The sequence below is a fragment of the Hemitrygon akajei genome, chromosome 5, assembly GCF_048418815.1.
Source record: "Hemitrygon akajei chromosome 5, sHemAka1.3, whole genome shotgun sequence".
In the NCBI taxonomy this organism is placed as follows: domain Eukaryota; kingdom Metazoa; phylum Chordata; class Chondrichthyes; order Myliobatiformes; family Dasyatidae; genus Hemitrygon; species Hemitrygon akajei.
In genome coordinates this window covers 182948166-182970931 of record NC_133128.1, presented here as the reverse complement: position 1 = coordinate 182970931, position 22766 = coordinate 182948166, and the positions used below count along the sequence as shown (strand labels likewise).

The 22766-nt window shown below is 40.0% G+C and overlaps 1 protein-coding gene across 1 annotated transcript in view; it reads left to right on the top strand.

Annotated features, from left to right (window-relative positions):
- The window catches only part of LOC140728538 (adenylate cyclase type 10-like), a 123608-nt gene that overhangs the window by 92191 nt on the left and 8651 nt on the right, over positions 1–22766 (top strand). Inside the window, exons 25-31 of the mRNA XM_073047406.1 lie at positions 834–1009; positions 5866–6022; positions 9270–9474; positions 9588–9684; positions 17732–17847; positions 19611–19728; positions 21220–21415. Of these exons, the coding sequence (XP_072903507.1) occupies positions 834–1009; positions 5866–6022; positions 9270–9474; positions 9588–9684; positions 17732–17847; positions 19611–19728; positions 21220–21415 (1065 nt within the window). The remainder of the gene's footprint in view (positions 1–833; positions 1010–5865; positions 6023–9269; positions 9475–9587; positions 9685–17731; positions 17848–19610; positions 19729–21219; positions 21416–22766) is intronic.

Below are 22766 nucleotides of genomic sequence, written 5' to 3'. Positions count from 1 at the left end.
GTAAGTCAATATTCAAGGATGGGGGTCAACTTGATCATAACACTATATTGGTAACAGTATGTGAAATGCCATTATTTAGAACAGGGGTTCCCAACCTTTTTTATGCCATGGGACCAATACCATTCAGCAAGGGTTCATGAACCCCAGGTTGGAAACCCCTGATTTAGAGGGACTTTACACACTCTCAAGATGGCAGTTATCCATTGTACTTACTGCCCGTTATGCCACTGGCATTTAGGGAGCCAATAAAAGTCATCCATCTCTGGCAGTGTTTAGGTCTTCCTTCGTCATGCTAGTAGTTTCCTCTTGGTTTTTTACTGCCGTCAGTCTCATAAGTCTTGGGTGGAGTCTCGGGAATATTATCGCACTCAGATGTAGAAGGATTCCTCACTGCAGTTTCTGTAACAATTTTGTTTTACCAGTCAGGGTTGTTAGCCCTGAGCTGAACCTGGAGGACCGGTGGACCGCTCTTAGTCTGGCCTCTACCCTTTGACCTGTTTGGCATAGGTAACCCTAAGCATAAAGCTCTGACTCCAGCTCACTGAGTCATTGAGGCAAGCAAGCCTCCAAACCCTATGACAAGGTTGGAGTCCTCCTGGAGGATTTCAAAGGTTCAAAGCTCTTCAAAGCTTCATCCATATAAAAACAGGAATTTTCATGCTATCATATGTAATGGTTTTCTTAACCAACATCAGTCATCATATTGTTTGAAAATGATCTTATGCATACAGGTAGTTTGTTATATGTAGCTTCTGTCTCAGCTTGATCTAGCTAGTTAATTAACTCAATTGTACTTGCTGGTTCACTTTCATTGATTTATTGATCTGTCTCAGGTACAATTTAAGACTGGTCATATGGATGAAGCTGAAAATCTTTTCAAGAAAGGCTTAATGCTGCTGAACAAGAAGTTTCCAAATTTCTGTATGGCACAGATAATTACATGTGCTATCGAACAATACAAATATTCCAAGAGGCCACGTGACAGAGATGTGTTATCAAACTTTGCTAAGTATAAATTATTTTAATATCTTTTGTTTAGTGCTTTTATTTTCCTGGTCTGAGAACATTAATGGACAAGTGCATTTGTAAATTTCAAATATTTATTTATTTATTGCGATATAGCACGGAATTTACCACACCGACCAGCATTCCTCCGATTTAACCCCAGCTTAATCACAGGACAATTTGCAATGACCAATTAACTTATCAACCAGTACATATTTGGACTGTGGGAGGAAATCCATACGGTCATGATTTGGATGCATGAACAGTGGCGGGAATTGAACCCAGGTCGCCTGTATTGTGCGCTACCATGCTGCCCCAAGATACAAATCTCAGTCCTCTTTGGAAGCTATTCAATATTTCCATTTATATTTGAGGAATACACTAGCTTAGCCAGTAGTAGAATATTCATTGATAGAATTTCCACTTTCACAATTGCTCTGGAATTCGACCAAATAATTTACAAGATCCATCATGAGATTGACGCCACGCAGAGATGATTAATATCATGCAGTAACTCAAAGTACCCAACATCTGCCAAACTGAAGAAAAAATTGGACTGATAAAACTAACTTCATTCAACGAAGAAAGACAGGTAGAGTAAATTAGCAGGAAGGTATGATTTGAGTATAACATCATTATCCAAAGAAACAAAGACACGCCTGGCATAAACTGTTTGATTTTGGGATTGAGTTGAAGAAGTGCCCTTACTATTAGTGACATCACCAGGAAAGCAAAATTAAATTTAGAGAGTCTGATGTCACTTGTCCATAATTGCAAGGCATTTGCCTTGGAATCCTTGGGGAATGTATGTCACTATTTAAAAGGTAGAAATTCATTCTTAAAGGAAAAGAATTTACCTGAATTTGCAAGAATGGATAATTATACATGATCTGAACCCCTGGGGGGGGGGGGGGGTGGGCATCAGAAAGGTGTTTTCCCTGCTGCTTCAATAATTTTTATCCTAATCTGCATTACACTTGTACTAAATTTTATTTCTAGAGTATCAGTGTTTGAACTTGCTGTATGTGACCTGATCAAAGAGTATCAGCCCCAGAATTGTGATGTGTGATCTTGTTTGACTAATGCAATTTTTTTTTAGATTAAGTGGAATGACAACAAATATCTATAAATATCATCACACTAAACCATAAGTTAAGGGTTGCTTTCATATGTGTTGAGATTTGTAAACACAGCTATCTAATGTTATGCCCAATGCTTATTCCAACGAACCGTAAGAAATTGGTCATTTTGTTTAGTTCAATTTCATAAGCCAATCAACGCCCTCCTTGCAAAGATAGGATGATGTAGTCTTTGTCCTCTTTCAAAAGTTTATTTGCCTCCTTACTACCGTGAATCATTTACGCATTTATCTAGCTAAGAAGTTATGGATTACTTGTTCTTTTCTCTTCCTGCATCTTCATATGCAAAGAAACATTTTCTCTTCTCTAAAGTGCACACTGGACATTATAGCAATACGCTGTAAAAGATGTTTTTACTCACAGCCCATGTAACTGACCACAATATAAAAGCTGAAGCTGTTGTCCCAGAAATCCCACCGTTTGCACTCGAGCTGCAATGTTTACATTCATTAATGATGTTATTTACAATCCTAACATATAGCCTGCAGTATGAGAAGTCTTGCTTACATGTCCTCTTGGCTCCAAAAAAGAATTTTTGGAATTGCAGCCTCATAAGTCTGTTTTGGTTTTCATTGCTTATTTGTATTTTTATTTTTGCTGTTTAAGATTACATATGTTGCAAGATAAATGTGTCATGAGCTTGATATTTCTTGAACTTCCAGTAATTTCCCCCCTTCACCATTCCCCATTCCTGCTTCCCCCTTTCACCTTATCTCCTTATCCACCTACCACCTCCCTCTGGTACTTCTACCCCTTCTCTTTCTTCCATGGTCTTCTATCCTTTCCTATCAGGTTGCCCCTTCTCCAACCCTTTATCTCTTTCAAGTCAAGTCACTTTTATTGTCATTTCAACCATAACTGCTGGTAGAGTACACAGTAAAAACGAAACAACGTTCCTCCAGGACCATGGTGCTACATGAAACAACACAGAACTACACTAGACTATGTGAAACAATACAAAGCTACATTAGACTTCAGACCTACACAGGACTACATAAAGTGCACAAAACAGTGCAAGGCAGTATAATAATTAATAAGAGACAATAGGCACAGTAAAGGGCAAATTATAATATAATAATAAATGATGTAAATGTAAACAATGTTTTAGCAGGAATTGAGAAAGAAATGAGCAGAAGTTGTGTGTGTGTGTGTGCGTGTGTGTGTAAGTTGGTGTCAGGCCAGACTCTGGGTATTGACGAGTCTGATGGCTTGGAGGAAGAAACTGTTGCACAGTCTGGTCGTGAGATCCCAAATGCTTCAGTACTTTTTCCCAGACAGCAGGAGGGAGAAGAGATTGTATGAGGGGTGCGTGGGGTCCTTCATAATGCTGTTAGCCTTGCGGATGCAGCGTGTGGTGTAAATGTCTGTAATGGCGGGAAGAGAGACCCCGATGATCTTCTCAGCTGACCTCACTATCCACTGCCGGGTCTTACGATCCGAGGCGGTGCAATTTCCGAACTAGGCAGTAATGCAGCTGCTCAGGGTAACAATCAACTTCCCAGCTCTTTACTCCTTCCCCCTCTCCCGGTTTCACCTATCACCTGCAACCCTGTCTTTCTTCCTACCCTCCCCCCACCTTCCCTTTCTTTCCAGTCCTGATGAAGGATCTCAGCCCAAAATATCAACTGCTTACTCTTTTCCAGAGATGCTGCCTGGCCTTTTGAGTATTTTGTATGTGTTGTAAGACTTCTATTCCCAATATCCTTTCTTGAGACATCCCTACTACTTGCTGGTATTTGAAATGAAGAAGCTGGATAAGGCACAGTTCATCGAGGGGAGGTCTATGCTGCTTCCAGATTTGGAAGAGGAAACATAATTGTTGAGAGGTCAAAACATGCATGATTATATCCTGTTGACTAAGAACATATCAGAACAAGTGCTATACCTGCCACTACACTCCCTCTCTCACCACCATTCAGGGCCCCAGACAGTCCTTCCAGGTGAGGCGACACTTCACCTGTGAGTTGGCTGGTGTGATATACTGCGTCCAGTGCTCCCGGTGCGGTCTTCTATATATTGGTGAGACCTGACGCAGACTGAGAGACCGTTTTGCTGAACACCTATGCTCTGTCCGCCAGAGAAAGCAGGATCTCCCAGTGGCCACACATTTTAATTCCACGTCCCATTCCCACTCTAATATGTCTATCCATGGCCTCCTCTACTGTCAAGGTGAAGCCACACTCAGGTTGGAGGAACAACACCTGATATTCCATCTGGGCAGTCTCCAACCTGATGGCATCAGCATTGATTTCTCTCCCTCTGGTGCTCCCATCCCCCTTTCTTTCTCCCTAGGCCTCCCGTCCCATGATCCTTTCCCTTCTCTAGCTGTGTATCCCTTTTGCCAATCACCTTTCCAGCTCTTAGCTTCACCCCTCCCCCTCCTGTCTTCTCCTATCATTTCGGATTCCCCCCCCCACCCCCCCACCTCCTACTTTCAAATCTCTTACTATCTTTTTTAGTTAGTCCTGACGAAGGGTCTCGGCCCGAAACGTCGACAGTGCTTCTCCCTATAGACGCTGCCTGGCCTGCTGTGTTCCACCAGCTTTTTGTGTGTGTTGTCAGAACTACATTTATTAGCCAGACAGCTCATGCTGAAGTTCTTAACTCTTGCTCTTCACACTGGAGGATGCTACCTGTGGAAGGTCCTGAAAGCTAATAAGTAAATAACTTGCACCCAAGAATGGCAGTTCTCATTATGGAAAAGTTACAACTACATTAGGCATTGATTCTTCTGTAAATGTGTATTTCAAATTATTAATTATTCCTTGTATAAATGAGGTATTAATCTAATAAAGCACAAAGATTTTTTGGACGCACTAAAGAGGAGGTCATGTGACCATCAGGCACTTGTGCACTTTTATCTATTCCTGCTGGAGGAGGGTGTATGCTTATGAATGGATTCCACCTCCCCCTCTCACCCAGTGGTGCCGGCGTCCTGGGCCTAGCACAGGTTTTAACCGATGTGTATTGTGGGTTCACGTTAAGATGAGTTTCTGGTAGGTCGTTGTTTTGGTATATTTTTGTGCAGGTTTGACCAGGGCAGACTGGACCTGCAGTCTACAGATAAGATACGGTGCTGGGTTAGGCTGAAATGAGCTGGAATGACTATGACTGGACTCTTTTTATAATCTTGTGATTTGGTGTTTTATATTCTGTTTTTTGCTCATTTTTTTCCATTTGCACAATTGCTTTTTTTAAATGTTTCGTGGCTCTCTGTGGGAGGATGAATCTGAGAATTCTATATGACATACATGCTTTAATAATAATTTACTTTGAAATTTTGGATTCTAAGTAATTGGAAGCATGCAACTATTTAGAATTTGTATGTTGGAGAAATGCCAAGACCAATTTGGTCTTGGTTTCTCTGGGTACGTAAGCATGACTTCTCATACTTCAGACTATATGGCAGGATTGTAAATAACATCATTAATGAATATCTTATGGCTTTATAAAGCCATCCCAAGCACTTCAGCTCGGTTGAGGACCCACTCTGAGGATATACAGGCGAAGGCACTGAAGTGCGTATACTCAGCGCAATGACAAGGCAAGGTTGCGCGCATGAATGCGCGTACGTAAACAGTGCGTCTACCGAGTGCTCGCTGACATCCATTTTCATTGGTAATTTTACTATAACTGACGATATTAGAATAAAACAAACTGATCAATGCATTCCGTTTCTTGTTAGTAATGTTTGAATTTGTTATTTGCCCTCCTTTTGCAGTGATGACATCTCGCCTGTGGTTTATCAGCAGATTCATTGCCTATCATATTTATGGCAGACATTCTGTCTTAAAAAGAACTTTCAGTGCAAATTGCCTGCAATGCTGACGATATTAATGGAAATTAACTGTGCTGAAGGTTATAACAATGAATTTAAGGTTTGTTTCATCTGTTAAGGTGGTCTTCTCAATATGCTAAAATATTAATTACAATTAATTATTGTGTATTTTTTCAATAACGTATGACTGATTTTTACTGTGAAGATCTCCAAATGTGAACTGTTACTGACAGTACAATCAGTTGTTACAAAACATTGTTAATCCCCTGTAATAAAAACAAAAGAGAAAGTCCCAACCCCTATAGCTGAACTGCAGGGGAACCAGCGATGATAGTGGAGCAAGGCCTCAGCTTGTTGTCATGAAGTCCCAAGCAGAATTTGCTTTCTGCTCTGCAGCATATTGAATGGCAGAACAGGAACATATTTCCCAGAGAGGTTAAGGAGGGCTTTTCCTCCATGATCTTAAGGCAAACAGCAAATTATGGTGGCAACAATTTCCTGGTTGCACAGCAGGTCATATTCTCTACTTTCTGATGAAGTTTTTTATTGACATAGTCATTGGAACTTTGTGAAAACAAGACCATAAGATATTGGAGGTAATATTAGGCCATTTAGCCCACCTAGTCTGATCTGCCATTTCATCAGGGCTGATCCAATTTTCCTCCCAGTCCCAATCTCCTGCCTTCTCCCCATATCACTTCATGCCCTGACTAATCAAGAATCTATCAACTTCTGCTTAAAATATACTTAATGACTTGACCTCCACAGCTGCCTATGGCAACAAGTTCCACAGATTCACCACTCTCTGGCTAAAGAAAGTCCTCCTCATCTCTATTCTAAAAGGACATCCCTCTATTCTGAGGATGTGTCCTCTGGTATTGGACTCTCCCACCATAGAAACATCCACTTTATCTAGGCCTTACAACGTTCAATAGGTTTTAATGTACCCCCTCATTCTTCTGAATTTGGAACTGAGGTAAGAAGAAATTTTCTCATCCATAGGGTAGAGAATCTTTGGAGTTTCGTAGAGGCTCAGTACAGGAATGTGTTGTTGAGGTTAAAAATTGACCAAGGTCCTACTCAAATGGTGGAGCAGAGATAAGTCCCAAGAACTTTTTCTGCCCTTGATCCTCTTTGAAACTTCATGAACTCCAAGAGGCATGAACATATTTTGATGCAATTTCCTGATATCAAGAAATCATCTCTTAAATACATGATATCTTATGATGCTGATGATGTGGTCAGGAAAATGTTGCTGGCAAAACTGGAGCTTGCCCCAGATGGTAATTGCAGTGAGGAAAGTATAAAAACTTAGACCTGTGCTAATTTTCAAAGACATTCTGAGTGCTGTTTAGTTTCTTGCTTCATGTTATGAGACTGCACACGGGGGAAATTCTTTCTGAAATTTCTCAGTAAGTCCATGTTGATGGGGTTTAATTTGTTGACCTATGGGCACTGTTAGAGGGTGGCAGACAGCAATGCCAAGCAGGAAACAACATCTTCCTGTAAATCTCATTCAGCTACATCTAAGCTTATAGATTCAATTTTAAAGGTAATAATTAGTTAGACTCATCCTTCCTTTCTACAGAGCCCTTTGGACCTTCTACTCCATTTAGATTGTTTAGACAGCAGGATGACATAAAGGCATCATATTCTCTTTCTGTATTTGGGGGCTAAAATCTATGGGTAATCACAAAGTCACAGTGTTCATTTTAAGTTCAGGTCAGTGGTTTTCCAGATACAGAAAAGAAATCCAACCAGTGGGCCCCTTTAAGTGGATCACTTCCACCTGTCTGATCTGCTCCTGGCAAAGTTATCCCTTGTTTATCTGCTGTAAGTAACGCTGACGGAAATGTTCCATGGGATCAAATGATGGGACATCTGGTACCGTATGACATCCATCTAATTTGCATGTGGGAGCTGATGAAAGGTGAGCCAAAGCAGAGCTGTCTCTGATCTGCATCCAGAAAAACCATTAAAATAAAAAAAATGGGCAGAAACCTCTTGGATGTGAACCCCATCCTAACTTTCTCAGAACTAACTTATCCACATATTGTCACATACGATTTTCAACAGTTTTATAATTATAATGTAATGGTTTATACTTACAAAGCAAATGAAATGTATGTTTAAAAGTATATTCTTTAGCCTGTATTTCTAATGGTTTAATTATTTAAACTGAGTGGAATTTAGACTTGGGATACAATCGTCCAAAAATCCACTGCTTTTAAAACTGATATTTCTCACTTCTACTGAAACTCATTTGCATGAACATTAAACCTGCCAATATGTGCAATCAGCAGCATTTAAAAATAAATTTGAAAATACGGCTTTGAAAAGTATTCCATAAATTATTTAGAAATGAAGTTTGTTTAATGCAGCTGAAATGATTTTATTGCAAGAGATTTTTCTTTCAGCAAAATGGTTTCCGTTTTAAAACATGTTCTCTGCTTCCTTCTGAGTTTCCAAAAAAACGTATTTACATATCATTAAAAGCTGAATCTGGCATCGCTACTCCTACAGAAATCATTTTAAAAGATAATTTCAAGAAAAAAAACTGCTTTAAAAATTTCCTCCTTGCATTTAAATTATAACCTGGTGAAAATTAATTTAAAAAAAACTGAAATTTGGTTTAAGGGAAAAAGTGCTAACATTTTTCATCATGATGTTAGTGCACTCTCTAAATAATAATGATTTTAAGTTGCTAGAAAGGTGTTTTAAAAAGTATGCAGAGCCACAGATAAAGAAAAATCATTAAAAGGCTTTGGAAGTGTTCCTATTTATATAAAATTATTCACATAAATGTGCTTGGATATTAAGTGAACTGAGGTATATGGGATTAGTTGGGAGTGTGCTCCTGAGGTAAAAGATTAGCCTTGATCTGATAAAGTGGGGAAAATGGGCATGAGGAGCTGAATATCCTACTCCTGCTTGTATTTTTGTTCTTTTTAAGTTCTTCTAACTAAAAAGAATTCTTGAAACCTCACCAAAGGCTTGCAGGTGGGGTTACAGCTAATGCACAACCGTGATGAACTCAGCTGATGAACAGGTGGTTGATACAGACGGCCTTCTTCCAAGGCAATGTTTTTAAGCTAGCTCATTAAAATTTTTAAATTCACTCATTTGGAATTTCTTAAACACATTTTTAGTGGTATCAATACATTTATTCTTCTTTTGAAATTCATTCTATTTTTGAAGCCAATGTGTAAGACCTTGACCCATACCATGAAATCCATTCAGCACTGATGACAATTTATGGTTGGGTTGTGCTAAATAAAAGCGATGCAACTGTGTAGAAGCTCCAGTCCCACTTTACTGATCAGTTTTTGTTCATTTGTATTCCATAGATAATTAATGCCTATATAGATGCTTTCCGCTGTTATCAGTTAATGGGCTTGAGAGAGAAGAGCACTAAAGTGCAAATTGTAGTTCTACAGAAGTGTTTATCTCTTAACAAAAACCAGGATGGAGTATTGGCAATTGGTCGTTTAGTATGTGCACTTTCAGAAATAAAGCTCTGTGTTGGACAACTTGCTGAATCTATTGAATATGGTACGTATAGTAATCACTGTTATTACTGATGATGATAGCATACAAAACTACTGACTCACTGTTGCTTACGTAAATTTCCTGGAAGTCTTACCATATTTCTTTTGATTTTTAAGGACACCAGGCACATAAAATTGCTGGAATATTAAATAAACCCAATTTGGATGTTTTCATAATTCCTATTCTGGCCAAAGCCTTTCTCTTTACAGGCAGGTAATCTTATTCTTCTTCAATAAGTTAAAAACTTTGCATGCCTAAACAGTTATTGAAAAATCAAATTCAAAATCAGTTAACATTTTTGTAATAAATCCTGATCACGTGTGTGTATATATTGGTCTGTTTATTTTTACTTAATTTTTATCTAACATCCTCTCTCCCCCCCCTTTCTCTTTATCTCACTCTTTTTCTCACACCCTCTCACTTTCCCTCTATCTCTCGTTTTCTCTCTCTCTCCCTTTCTCTCTCCCTTTCTCCTATTTTCTTTTCTTGTTCTTCCTCTTTCTCTCTCTCCCTTCCACTATCTCTCTTCCACCCTCTCTCTCTTCCACCCTCTCTCTCTCTTCCACCCTCTCCCTCTAACCCCTCCTTTTACCCCCTCCCCCCTCCCTCTTCCCCCTCCCTCTTCCCCCTCCCTCTTCCCCCTCCCTCTTCCCCCTCCCTCTTCCCCCCTCCCCCCCTCCCTCTTCCCCCCTCCCTCTTCCCCCCCCTCTTCCCCCCCCCTCTTCCCCCCCCCCTCTTCCCCCCCCCCTCTTCCCCCCTCCCTCTTCCCCCCTCCCGCTTCCCCCCTCTCCCCCACCCCCTGCCTCTCTTTCTCACTCACCCTATCTCTCTTGCTCTTAAGCTAGCCTGTCACAAACTGCTGGAGTAGGTGGTGATAAATTCTTGACTTGATAATGTTGCTGATGCTAAGAGTACTCTGCTTGGTTCTGTTCACTTCATTTCAAGGAAGGATGGGGCAGCTCTAATGAGGGTGGAGAAGAGTTTACCTGGATGTTATCTGGATTAGAGAATATGTCTTGTGAGGAGTGGATGAGCGGGCTAGGGCTTTTCTGTTTGGAGTGACGGAGGAAGAGAGGTGCCTTGATAGAGGAATATAGGATGATGAGAGGCATTGATTGAGTGGAAAATCAACACCTTTTTCCCAGAATAGCAGTAGTCAATACCAGAGGACATTCATTTAAGGTGAGCAGAGGAAAGTTTCAGGGAGATAGAAGAGACATTTATATTTTACATAGAGATTGTGGGTGTTTAGAATACACTGCCCAGCAGTGGTGGTAGAAGGTGATACAATAGGGACATTTAAAAGACACTTAGATGGTTATAAGAAAAAATAGGAGGGAAGGGTTAGATTGATCATGGAGTCAGTTTATATCGGTCAGTACATTGTGGGCCGAAGGGTATTCCTCTAAATTCAATAACCACCTTTGTGAATCTATGTAGTGTTTGAGCGGTATTGTCAAAGGAGCCAGGCAAATAAATGTGGTGCATTTTATAAATAGAGCATATTGCAGCAACTGTGCGCAGTGGTTAGCAGAATGAATGTTTAAGGTGTGGGATGGGGTACCAGCCAAGTGAGCAACTGTGTCCGAGATTGTGTTGACTTTTTGGAGTGTTGTTGAAACTGCACTCATTCAGGCAACCTTGAGAGTATTTCCCCACACTCTGACTTGAGCTGTTTAGGTCATTTTTGGAATGCTGGGAGTGAGAATGGGAATCATGGAGCCCAAACAACTCGGAAATTTTATTTTTGCGAAAATGCCTGCAACTCTGCAAAGACCTCCTGGCATTTACCTCCAGGTGAAGGGTGTCAACCTGAACTGTCAGTTGTCCATTTCCTCCCTAGGTCCTGCCTGACCTGCTGTTGTGTGTTGCTCGAGGTTCCTTCCAGAATTTGAGATCTACCTCTGCAGACGTGCAAAATGTGTAAATTCTGGATTCTGAATGGGAAACAACTTTCATGCCAATAGTACACTGGACTGGCCATGCGTTCTATCTCTGTTGTTATTGTTGAGTGCCATCGACTCATCGTCCAGTCATGGCAACCTTGTGGATAGTGTAGTTGTCCGTAAGGCGTGATAATCAATTACTACGTATTTGATTCCCAGAATTGACACTGTTGTTGATCATTCAATCCAAGAGTTAACTCAGTAGGGAAGAACTAGAAGATTCCTTATGTCTTTTAGGTATTTGTATAAAGCTAATACAGATCATCTTCACCTCTCCATTGATAGATGAAATGGTGATTGGTATTATAGTGTCTAAACTGGATGATTTATTCCATTTTGTTGGCTTAAATCTTCAAAGTGTGTAAGTATGGTCACGTGTATATCATAGTTGACAAGTGGAAAGTGTTTTACCCCTGTAAATTATTCTGGGTTTATTCTAGTTACACAAAACACTGGAGGAACTCAGCAGGCCAGGCAGCATCCATGGAAAAGGGTAAAATGTCAGCTTTTTGGGCTGAGATGCTTCTTCGGGAATGAGAAGGAAAGGGAAAGATGCCTGAACAAAAAGGTGGTGTGGAGGGGAAAGAAGCTAGCTGGAAGATGAAAGGTGAAGCCAGGTGGGTGGGAAAAGTTAAAGGGCTGGAGAAGAAAGAATCTAATAGGAGACGAGTGTGGACAATAGGAGAAAGAGAAGGAGGAGGGGACCCGGGGAAAAGTAATAGGCAGGAGAGAAGTGAAAGGTCAGAATGGAGAATAAAGGAAGATGGGGTTGGGGGAAAATTCCTTCACTGGAAGGAGAAATAATTATTCATGCAATCGGAATGGAGGGTACCCAGCGGGAATGTAAGGTGATGTTCCTCCACGTCACATTGCAATGAAAATAAGTGGTGTCATAGAGTGTGAAGATGGTTCTCTGGATTTACACCATAAGATATAGGAGCAGAAGTAGACCATTCAGCCCATTGGCTCTGCTCCGCCATTCAATCATGGGCTGATCCAATTCTTCCAGTCACCTCCACTCCCCTGCCTTCACCCCATACTCTTTGATGCCCTGGCTAATCAAGAATATATCTATCTCTGCCTTAAATGCGCCCAATGACTTGGCCTCCACAGCCACTCATAGAAACAAATTCCACAGATTTACCACCCTCTGACTAAAGTAATTTCTCCGCATCTTATTTCTAAATGGACGTCCTTCAATCCTGAAGCCGTATCCTCTTGTCCTAGAATCCCCTACCATGGGAAATAACTTTGCCATATCTAATCTGTTCAGGCCCTTTAACATTCAGAATGGTTCTATGAGATCCCCCCTCATTCTCGTGACCTCCAGGGAGTAGAGCCCAATAGAAGGATTTTGATCAGTTGGGTAGGTGGAGCAAAGACTGAGAAATTAATTTTAATTTGAATATGTGTTAGGTGCAGCATTTTAGAAAGACAAATGAGGATAAAATTTTCCCAGTGAATGGTTGGGCCCTGGAGAATGCTTTAGAATAGGGGGACCTAAGTGTACAGATACCTGGCTCCCTAGAAGTGGCGTCGCAGGTAAACAGGGTGGTGAAGAAATCTTTTGGCAGGATGGTCTTCATCAGTCAGGCATTGAATATAGAAGTTACGTTAGGACGTTGGTGAGGCTGCATCGGGTGTAATGTTCACTTTTGGTCATCCTGCTGTAGGGAAGATGGAAGGAGTGCAGAGGAGCATCACAAAGATGGTGTGGGAAGAAGTTGAGCACTTGTTCCAGTGGAGCTTGGGTAAGGTGTATCACCTGCTTAGACTCCCGATCAGGGTCAAGTGAAGCCATGGGAGCAGGTGGTGGATGGTTGTATGAGCAGCTGGTGCATATCACTAGTCCTGGTTATGCGACCTCTGATGCCAAACAGACCATCTCTGAAGTGTATTGATAGTGGCTGGGCTCACCCATCTTGTAAAAACACTGCCCAGAAGATGGCAATAGCAAACCACATTTGTAGAAAAATTTGCCAAGACCAATCATGGTCATGAGATCATAATTGCCAATGGCATGATGTGACACATAATCATGATGATGATCTCACAATGGCAAGAGACTGAATATTTAAGTTTTTGCTTCTTCTATGACTTCAGACCTAATAATGGTTTTACTGTAATTCTAATATCCATTATGTAGCTCAGGGATTTCAAACCTGGGGTTCACAAACCCCTTAATGGTATTGGCCCATGGCTTTAAAAAACAGGTTGGGAAAAGGTAGAGCATATTTTGTGCATTAGCAGATTGTACTTCTGGCCTGACAAAGAGGTAGAAGGTGGGACCAGTACAGAAAGGACAGTTTGCACCTTAACTGGAGGGGGTCTGTTATCCCAGCAGGAAGGTTTGCTGGTGCTGCACTAAGGAGGGGGTATAAATTACCGTAGCAGAGCGAAGGGAACCAGTGCCAGAACTGATAATGGCATGGTTGTGGAGAAAGATGTTGTTAAACCTACAGACAAAGTCAAGAATTGAAAGGCTGAGCGCAGTGGGGCTAATGTTCTGAGTTGCATATATTTCAGTGCGAGGAATATTGTAGGAAAGGCAGATGAGCTTTGGGCATGGATCAGCATGTGGAATTATGACATTGTAGCCACTAGTGAGACTTGCTTGCAGGATTGTTCTGGGGTTCCATTGTTTTAGATTTAAGAGAGTGGGATGGATTAAAGGGGGGAGGGTTGGCATTACTAGTAAGGGACATGTCATGGTTGTGCTCAGTCACAACAGACAGGGGAGCTCATCCAGTAAGGCTTTATCAGTAGAAATAAGAAAGGTATGATCATGATAATTGGATTATATTATAGACCAACCAACAGTCTGAGGGATTTAGAGGAGCAAATTTGTAGAGATTGCTGACTGTTACAATAAACATAAGGTTCTGATAAAAAGTGATTTTAACTTTTCACATGTTGACTGGGACTCCCATACTGTAAAAGGGCTGGATGGGAAAGAGTTTGTCAGATGTTTTCAGGAAAGTTCCCTTAATCAGTGTGTAGGAATCCCAACAAGAGGGATTGTGATATTAGATCTCCTATCAGGGAAAGAGACAGGGTGACAAAAGTTTGTGTAGGGGTACACTTTGCATCAGGTGATCATAATGCCATTACTTTCAAAGTAATTATGGAAAAGGAAAGACCTGGTCCTCAGCTTGAGATTCTAAATTTGAGACAGGCTGATTTTGATTGTATCAGAAAGGATCTGGTGAGTTTGCGCTGAAATAGGGTATCTTCTGACAGAAGTGTAAGTGGCAGGCCTTCAAGTAAAATTTTGAAAGTACGGTATTTGTATGTTCCTGTGAGAATAAAAGGGAAGAACAACAGGTTTAGAGAACCTTGCTTTTTGAGAGACATTAAGAGCCTGGTTACACAAAGATTTGGGCTGGAGTGGAGAGAGAGAAAGACTATCAAAGTTTGCAGCAGGATCTAGACCAGCTGGACAAAATAGGCTAGAAAATGGCAGAGGGAATTTAATGTAGACAAGTTTGAGCTGTTACACTTCAGGATCACCCAACAGGCTAGGTCTTAAACAACAAACAGAAGGGCACTGAAGAGTGTGGTAGAACAAAAAATTCTGGGAGTACAGATCCATAGTTCATTGGAAGTGGTGTCACAGGTAGGTAGGGTTCTAAAGAAAACTTCTGACCATTTGGCCTTCGTAAATCCATGTACTGAGTACAGGAGCTGGGATGTTATGTTGAAATTGCATAAGATATTGGTGATGCCTAATTTGAAGTAGTGTGTCCTGTCTACCTACTGGAGAGGTGTAAATATGATTGAAAGGCTGCAGAGAAAACTTCCAAGCATGTTGCTGGGACTTAAGGACCTGAGTGATTGGGAAAGATTGAATAGGTTAGGACTTTATTCCCTAGAACGTAGAAGGTTGAGAGGAGATTTGATAGAGGTATACAAAATTATGAGGGGTAACGATAGGGTTAATGCAAGCAGGCTTTTTCCACTGAGGTTGTGTCAGACTGCAACTAGAGGTCATGGGTTAAGGATGAAAGGTGAAATGTTTCAGGGGAACAAAAAGGTGAACTACTTCACTCAGAGTGTAGTGAGTGTGGAATGAGCTGTCAGTGCAAGTGGTGGTACATGTGAGTTTGATTGGAACATTTAAGAAAATTTTGGATAGGTACATGGAAACGAAGGGAATAGAGGGCTACGGTCCAGGTGCTGGTTAATGGGACTAGGCAGATTAATGGATTGACATTGACTAGATGTGCTGAAGGGCCTATTTCTATGCTGTAATGTTCTGTAATTTGATGACAAAGTGCTTTATTCATTTTTATATGTCGAGGAGATTCTTGGCTACTTTGTATTTGAGAGCAATGCAGTGGTTTAGGATAGAATTTCCTCCTGCATATACCTGATGCAAACCCTCTGAGCTCCATGCTGACACTTCAATTTGACTGCATTTCAAGAAAATTAGAGTCTGTCATTTCCATTCAGTTTGAAAAAGACAGCTTGTTACTGAGAAGAAGCTATGAAAATTGGCGTATAACCAATCCCCTTTACAAGAAAAAAACTCTCCAAACTTTGTAAAGGTAAAGCACACAGGGCATCATTACTCTGATGTCAGAGAGGAGTCAGGTACGAGGTCTGGTTTGTAATTCTGTATCGTGCAGGCCTATTACCTCTTTTGATGAATACTAACAACCCAAGCTCAGGTAGAAGAGATAATTTCTAGGCTCCCAGTGACCCAAGGCATCAAAATACATCAAACAGTGAATACTATAATTAACCAGGAGGATATGCATCTTGATGAAATTGAAATGTGAAATAAATGTTGATGAAATGTGCAGACGGATGGAAAATAAAACTTAATATAAAGGAAACTCGGTGAAGACAGTGCGCTCCACTGGGGGCGGTGAGGTGTGGTGTCCAGGCTGGAGTCAGTGCTGCCCCCTAGTGTTCAATTGTCAGAAGACAAGCTCTATTGTGGCTTGAGTCTGGACTTGCTTATTGTGTGGCTGTATATTACTGATATCTTTATGGACTTGCTATCATGTACGTGCTATGTATGCTTTGTGCTGTGTGACTTGCACCTTGGCCCTAACGTAACACTATCACATTTGGCTGTATTCATGTATGACTGAATGACAATTAAACTTGAATGGAATTGAAATGAGTTGAACTATAAGATCCAAGATGAAGAACTGTGTGGGATGGGGGTGCTTGAGCCAGATACAGAGCTTCAAAGCTGGCAGGACATGGGTAATGCTTTTAAAGAGAAGCTGACAGGATGCTTTGTACTGTCACAAAGAAGTGATTGAGAAGCTCATTAATTCATTGATTAAGCCTCAAAGTATTGTTCGCAATTCTGAGCACACAGCCCAAGAAGGATATGCGTGGATTGCAGGCTTTCCAGGATGATCCCTGAAATGATCGAATTTAATGGCATGGAAATAGTTGGGGAGAAAAACAGTTTGTCTTTATTAGAGGAGTTTAAGAAAGATATATTCAAAATTATGTGTGGTTTTGATGAGTAGTCAAGATTAGTAGTTGGGGACATGTGTTGTAATGTGAGCAAAGTCACCAGAAAGATGTAACTGCTAGATATGAAGTAGTATTTTATTTGACAAAGTGAGACACAGAAGGCATCATGTTGAGATCCTTTTGTAGGAAGAGGCCTGCTCGACCCAATATCACATGACATCTTATAAGCTAAAGATCAAAGGACAATTGTGTGTTGACAATGCTTTCTTTGGATTATGGATAATTTTCACAGCTCCTTCTTCACTTCCACCCTACAGACACCAAAATGAATGTTAAATCGACATTGTCTGGTCTTTCAATTAACTGCGGTTCATGGCTCTTAGGAGCCCATTGTCCAGAGCTGCATTTTAAATTTAATCTGCTGTCAATATTTAGATCTAAAGATTGCTGGCTGAAGTTAGCTACTGAAGTTCACCCTGAGTCCAGAATAATCTCGAATAATATGAATTTTAATTAATTACAATAAAAAAAGATACAGATTATAATAAGATGTTTTGGGAGATAACATTTTAACATTTAAGTCTTCAAAAGATAGTGATAGCAGATTCAATAGTCACTTTCAAAAGGAAATGGATATCTACTTGATGAGGAAAATATTTGGAAGAAAAGTTGAAGTAATTAGATAGTTCTTTCAAAGAAAGACCAGAGTGGTAACAAACTTTCTTTATTTTAGAATATGATAATTGGAAATGTAATTATCCATATTATAAGCTGGAGATAATGTATAAATGTATTAGTCAGCTCTTTATGATTCATCATCAGTCTGCTAAAATAATCACACATCATTATGATATAAAGTATTTTTTGATTCGTAGACTCACAGAATACGTTGACCTGATGACATATTTGAATGGCTCTTCAGTCTCAGCATACAACATACTTGGTCAGGCTACATACTATGCAGCTTGCCTTGATCTTGCACTCCAAGAAGGTAAGTATCCTACTAAAGGGTACCATAAAAGTCTAAGTATTTATTTGCATACAGTATGTGCAAAATTCTTAAGCATACTAGATTTTTATGTGGTTTCAGATGGTATTGTCTCCACAGAGCCCGATCTTATTTTAATCAAGGCTGACAGAAACAAATGAGACAGCCAAAGTCTGCTGAACGACTGTGGCAAGTTCTCCCAAGATGCTTTGAACAACCTACCATGTGATTTTTCCTATAAAACTACACAACGGTGTACCTAAGAGAACTGACACAGTTTTAAAGACAAAAGGTGGTCACACCAATTATTGATTTAGAACATAGAAAATAGAAATCTACAGCACATTTTAGTGTTCCACGGTGTTGTGCCGACCATGTAACCTCCTCTAGAAATGGCCTAGAATTTCCCTACCACATAGCCCTCTATATTTCAAAGCTCCATATACCTACTTAAGAGTTTCTATTGTAACTTCCTCTACCACCATTGCTGGCAGTGCATTCCACGCACCCACCACTCTCCGTGTGAAAAACTTACCTCTGATGTTCCTCTTGTACCTACCGTAATTTCAAGCACCTTAAAACAATGCCCTCTCATGTTAGCCATCTAGGCCCTGGGAAAAAGCTATCTACACAATCAATGCCTCTCATCATCTTGTACACCTCTATCAGGTCACCTCTCATCCTCCGTCGCTCCAAAGAGAAAAGGCAAAGTTCACTCAACCTATTCTCATAAGGCATGATCTCCAATCCAGATATCATCCCAGTAAATCTCCTCTGCACTCTCTCTATAGTATCCACATCCTTCCTGTAGTGAGGTGACCAGAACTGAACACAGTACTCCAAGCGCGGCCTAACTAAGGTCTTGTATAGCTGTAACATTATCTTGCAACTCTTGAACTCAGCTCCCTGATTGAATGTCAACACACCATATGCCTTCTTAACAACACTGTCAACCTGTGCAGCAGCTTTTGAGTGTCCTATGGATACAGACCCCAATATCTCACTGGTCCTCCACACTGCCACAAGCGTTACCATTCATATTATATTCTGTCTTCAAATTTGACCTATCAAAATGAACCACTTCACACTCATCTGGGTTGATATAGTTTTTTTTAAACTGTTTACTGCTCTTCATAAAAACTTTTAATTATTTTTGAAAGGATCTTCACTTTGCAGAATGTTTTTTGCATGTGCCTAAGACTTTTGCACAGTATTGTATTTTTGTAAATGGCTTTTTTGATTCTCCTTTCTATATCAAAGCTCTAAAACATTAGGAATTAGAAAATATTTTGCCAAAATCTGTGATTATTTCTATGGAAAAAGGAGAGTATTTGGTCCATTTTGATTGCATCATTGTTGGTGTCAAATCAGATTAATCAAATTTGATATTATTTTCAATTTCTTTTTAATGGCCTGAATTTTGTTAACCTGTCTGCGGGAAGCTGTCCATGCAAACACAGAAGTAGCAACATTCTGGTTGGTTCTTCTTGGTGATTTTAGTAGCTGCACTCCAATGCTGGTTGTCCCACTTACAATGGGAAATCCACTCTATTAAAACAACTCTGCCTGAGTGGTATAGAGATACCTTGTCCTTTTTTATGCTAAGTATTAGTTTAAAATTTTTAACTGTTTTAAGTGTTTTTTGAATGTTATAGTAACTTAATAAACTTTTAAATAATTTGTAAAGCTTTAATTTTGTCTCCCTAGGCTAGTTTAACTGTTCTAGGAAGATATGAAATTCACATACAATATTTCTTTTGCTTTAGGTATTGCAGTAAGGCCATTTGAAGAATGCCTTTCATTTGTCAATGGAGCGATTGATGATCCCATAATAAAGTCTGAAAAGAATTTAATGCTGTCACTTCACTCATCAGTTGCACTCTGGTAAAAAATAATATTTATTGCTAATAAAGAACAAAAAGAGAAAATTAATACTTTGGGTCTTGGAACTTTACCAGAACTGAGAAAAGCAGTGCACTGAAAAATGGAATAGACTGTTCTCCACTCTGATAGGATTCCAAGTCCTGAAAGGTTGTGTTCTTTTCGCAGATCCTGTTTGACCTGCTGAGTTGATCTGGTTTGATAACATCAAATAGTGATTTAGAGCATTGTGAGGAGTAAGAATCTGCTGGCGTTGGAGAAGTTTATGAAAATAATCCCAAGAATGAAAGGGAGGAATGTTCGATGGCAAGGCCTGTTTTCTAATTGCAAGACACATTTCATAATACCGAGCTCCTCAGTAACAATTGCCAAATTTGATGCATAATTGAAATATTGCCATTTTAAATGGTGATAAATTAGTAAATTGGTTTTTGATTGTCATATTTACCAAGGAACAGTAGAAAACTTTTGTAACCCTCAGGCTCGGCCAGCATGCGTTTGTCTAGGGGAAGACAACCTCTGGCCCAGCCAAACTGAGAAATCTCGTTTGTGTGGATGCTGCGTGATGTGTTGCCCAGTTACAAATCTCAGACAGTACACCATATGCAATTAAATGATTGAACTTTTTAAATCTTGATCTGACTGTAGGGTTAGTAAAGAAAATAAAAAGGGCCCATTTTAATGAAACAGTCGAATGACCATGTTGGAGCTCATGGTTCTGTCCATTCGTTCCCCTCCTCCAAGCGTCATTGACCGTCGGACCCTCGCCCCAAGTCCGCTCTGTCCGCCAGTCTACCAGCTCTTTCCATTTGTCTCTTCTCTCTTCATCTCTCGCTGACAAAAGACTGCAAAATCCCTGCTCCCAGATCCACAAGAAAGATAAACGTGCCTGTCATTGGACAGTGCGCATTCCAAAGCCCAGTTATCTCTAGTCATAACCCAAACATTGCTGCTACAGAGAGACCAGTACATTAGCAGTGAAACATTACAGAGAGACCAGTACATTAGCAGTGAAACATTACAGAGAAACCATTACATTAGCAGTGAAACCCTACAGCGTGTTACACTTTGTTTTGCCTGCCATCTATACATATCATTTCATCACATTAGTGTAGGGTTACCAACCTGGGGTCCGTGGCCCTTGTCTAATGGTATTGGTCCAAAGCATAAAAACGTTTGGGATTCTTACATGAGTGCATTGCGATAGTACAAGGGAAAACAATAACAATTTAGAATAGAATGTTACAGTTACAGATAAAGTGCAGTGCAGGCAGACAATAAATGCAAGGCCATAATAAGGTAGTTTGTGCAGTCAAGAGTCTAGCTCATCAGACTAGGGTCTCATTTTGTACCTTCTGTCTGATGGGATGGGGGAGAAGAGAGAGAGTCAAGTGTAGACTGAGTTCATTTAAACTTTAAAGCTGAATAAAAGTTGTTTGATTTTTTTTAATTGTAATGTTTTACATTGCTAATATTTAGTCATGGTCAACACAGGTTTTTTAGGTTGTCGCAATGGAAAAAGGCTATTCCATCATTTAAAACTTCAAAACGATTGATGACTCACACAAATGCTTCTCTGTTCTCAATGTATGGCTATGCCAAGTTCTTGGAGTGTCAGATCTTGGTGTTTAGAAAAGCATTGTGGGAAAAGCAGGAAACTGTCATGGAAGTCTACCAGCAAACAAAGGAGGTTTGATTTTATTCTTAAAGTTCTCATTATTAGAATAATATAGCAAAGCCAAAATTGAGCTTATTGTCAAGTGCAGAAGTACGTGTATGCACAAGTGCAATTACAATGAAAAGCTTAATTGCGACAGCATCACAGGCACAGAACATCCTATCAGTAGCATTCACAAGAAAACCATATATTAAATACAAATTATATACTATTTTTGTAAGAAAGTACACACACAGTACAAAAACAACAAAATGATCTAAGTTATCATAGTGTTTAAATGTGAGTTTTGCCATTTTGTTCAGGATCTGATGTAACTTTATTAAAAGCTCTTTCAAAAAAGTAGAGTTGTTTTCCAAAAGGATCAAGGCCACAAGTCGTACTTTAAAAGTATTGATTTCCTAGACATAATCTATCAATGAATCAGAATCAGGTTTATTATCATCATCATGTGATGTGAAATTTGTTAACTTAGCAGCAGCAACAGTTCAATGCAATACATAATATAGCAGAGAAAAAATAATAATAAAGTAAAAATAATAGACAAGTAAATCAATTATGTGTATTGAATAGATTCTTTAAAAATGTGCAAAAACAGAAATACTGTTTTTTTTTTAAAAAGTGAGGCAGTGTCCAAAGGTTCAATGTTCATTTGGGGCAGAGGGGAAAAAGCTGTTCCTGAATTGGTGAGTGTGTACCTTCGGGCTTCTGTACCTCCTACCTGATGGTAACAGTGAGAAAAGGGCATGCCCTGGGTGCTGGAGGTCCTTAATAATGGAATCTGCCTTTCTGAGACACCACTTCTTAAAGATGTCCTGGGTACTTTGTAGGCTAGTACCCAAGATGGAGCTGACTAGATTTAGATAGATAGATAGATAGATAGATAGATACTTTATTCATCCCCATGGGGAAATTCAACATTTTTTTCCCCAATGTCCCATACACTTGTTGTAGCAAAACTAATTACATACAATACTTAACTCAGTAAAAATATGATATGCATCTAATCACTCTCTCAAAAAGCATTAATAATAGCTTTTAAAAAGTTCTTAAGTCCTGGCGGTTGAATTGTAAAGCCTAATGGCATTGGGGAATATTGACCTCTTCATCCTGTCTGAGGAGCATTGCATCGATAGTAACCTGTCGCTGAAACTGCTTCTCTGTCTCTGGATGGTGCTATGTAGAGGATGTTCAGGGTTTTCCATAATTGACCGTAGCCTACTCAGCGCCCTTCGCTCAGCTACCGATGTTAAACTCTCCAGTACTTTGCCCACGACAGAGCCCGCCTTCCTTACCAGCTTATTAAGACGTGAGGCGTCCCTCTTCTTAATGCTTCCTCCCCAACACGCCACCACAAAGAAGAGGG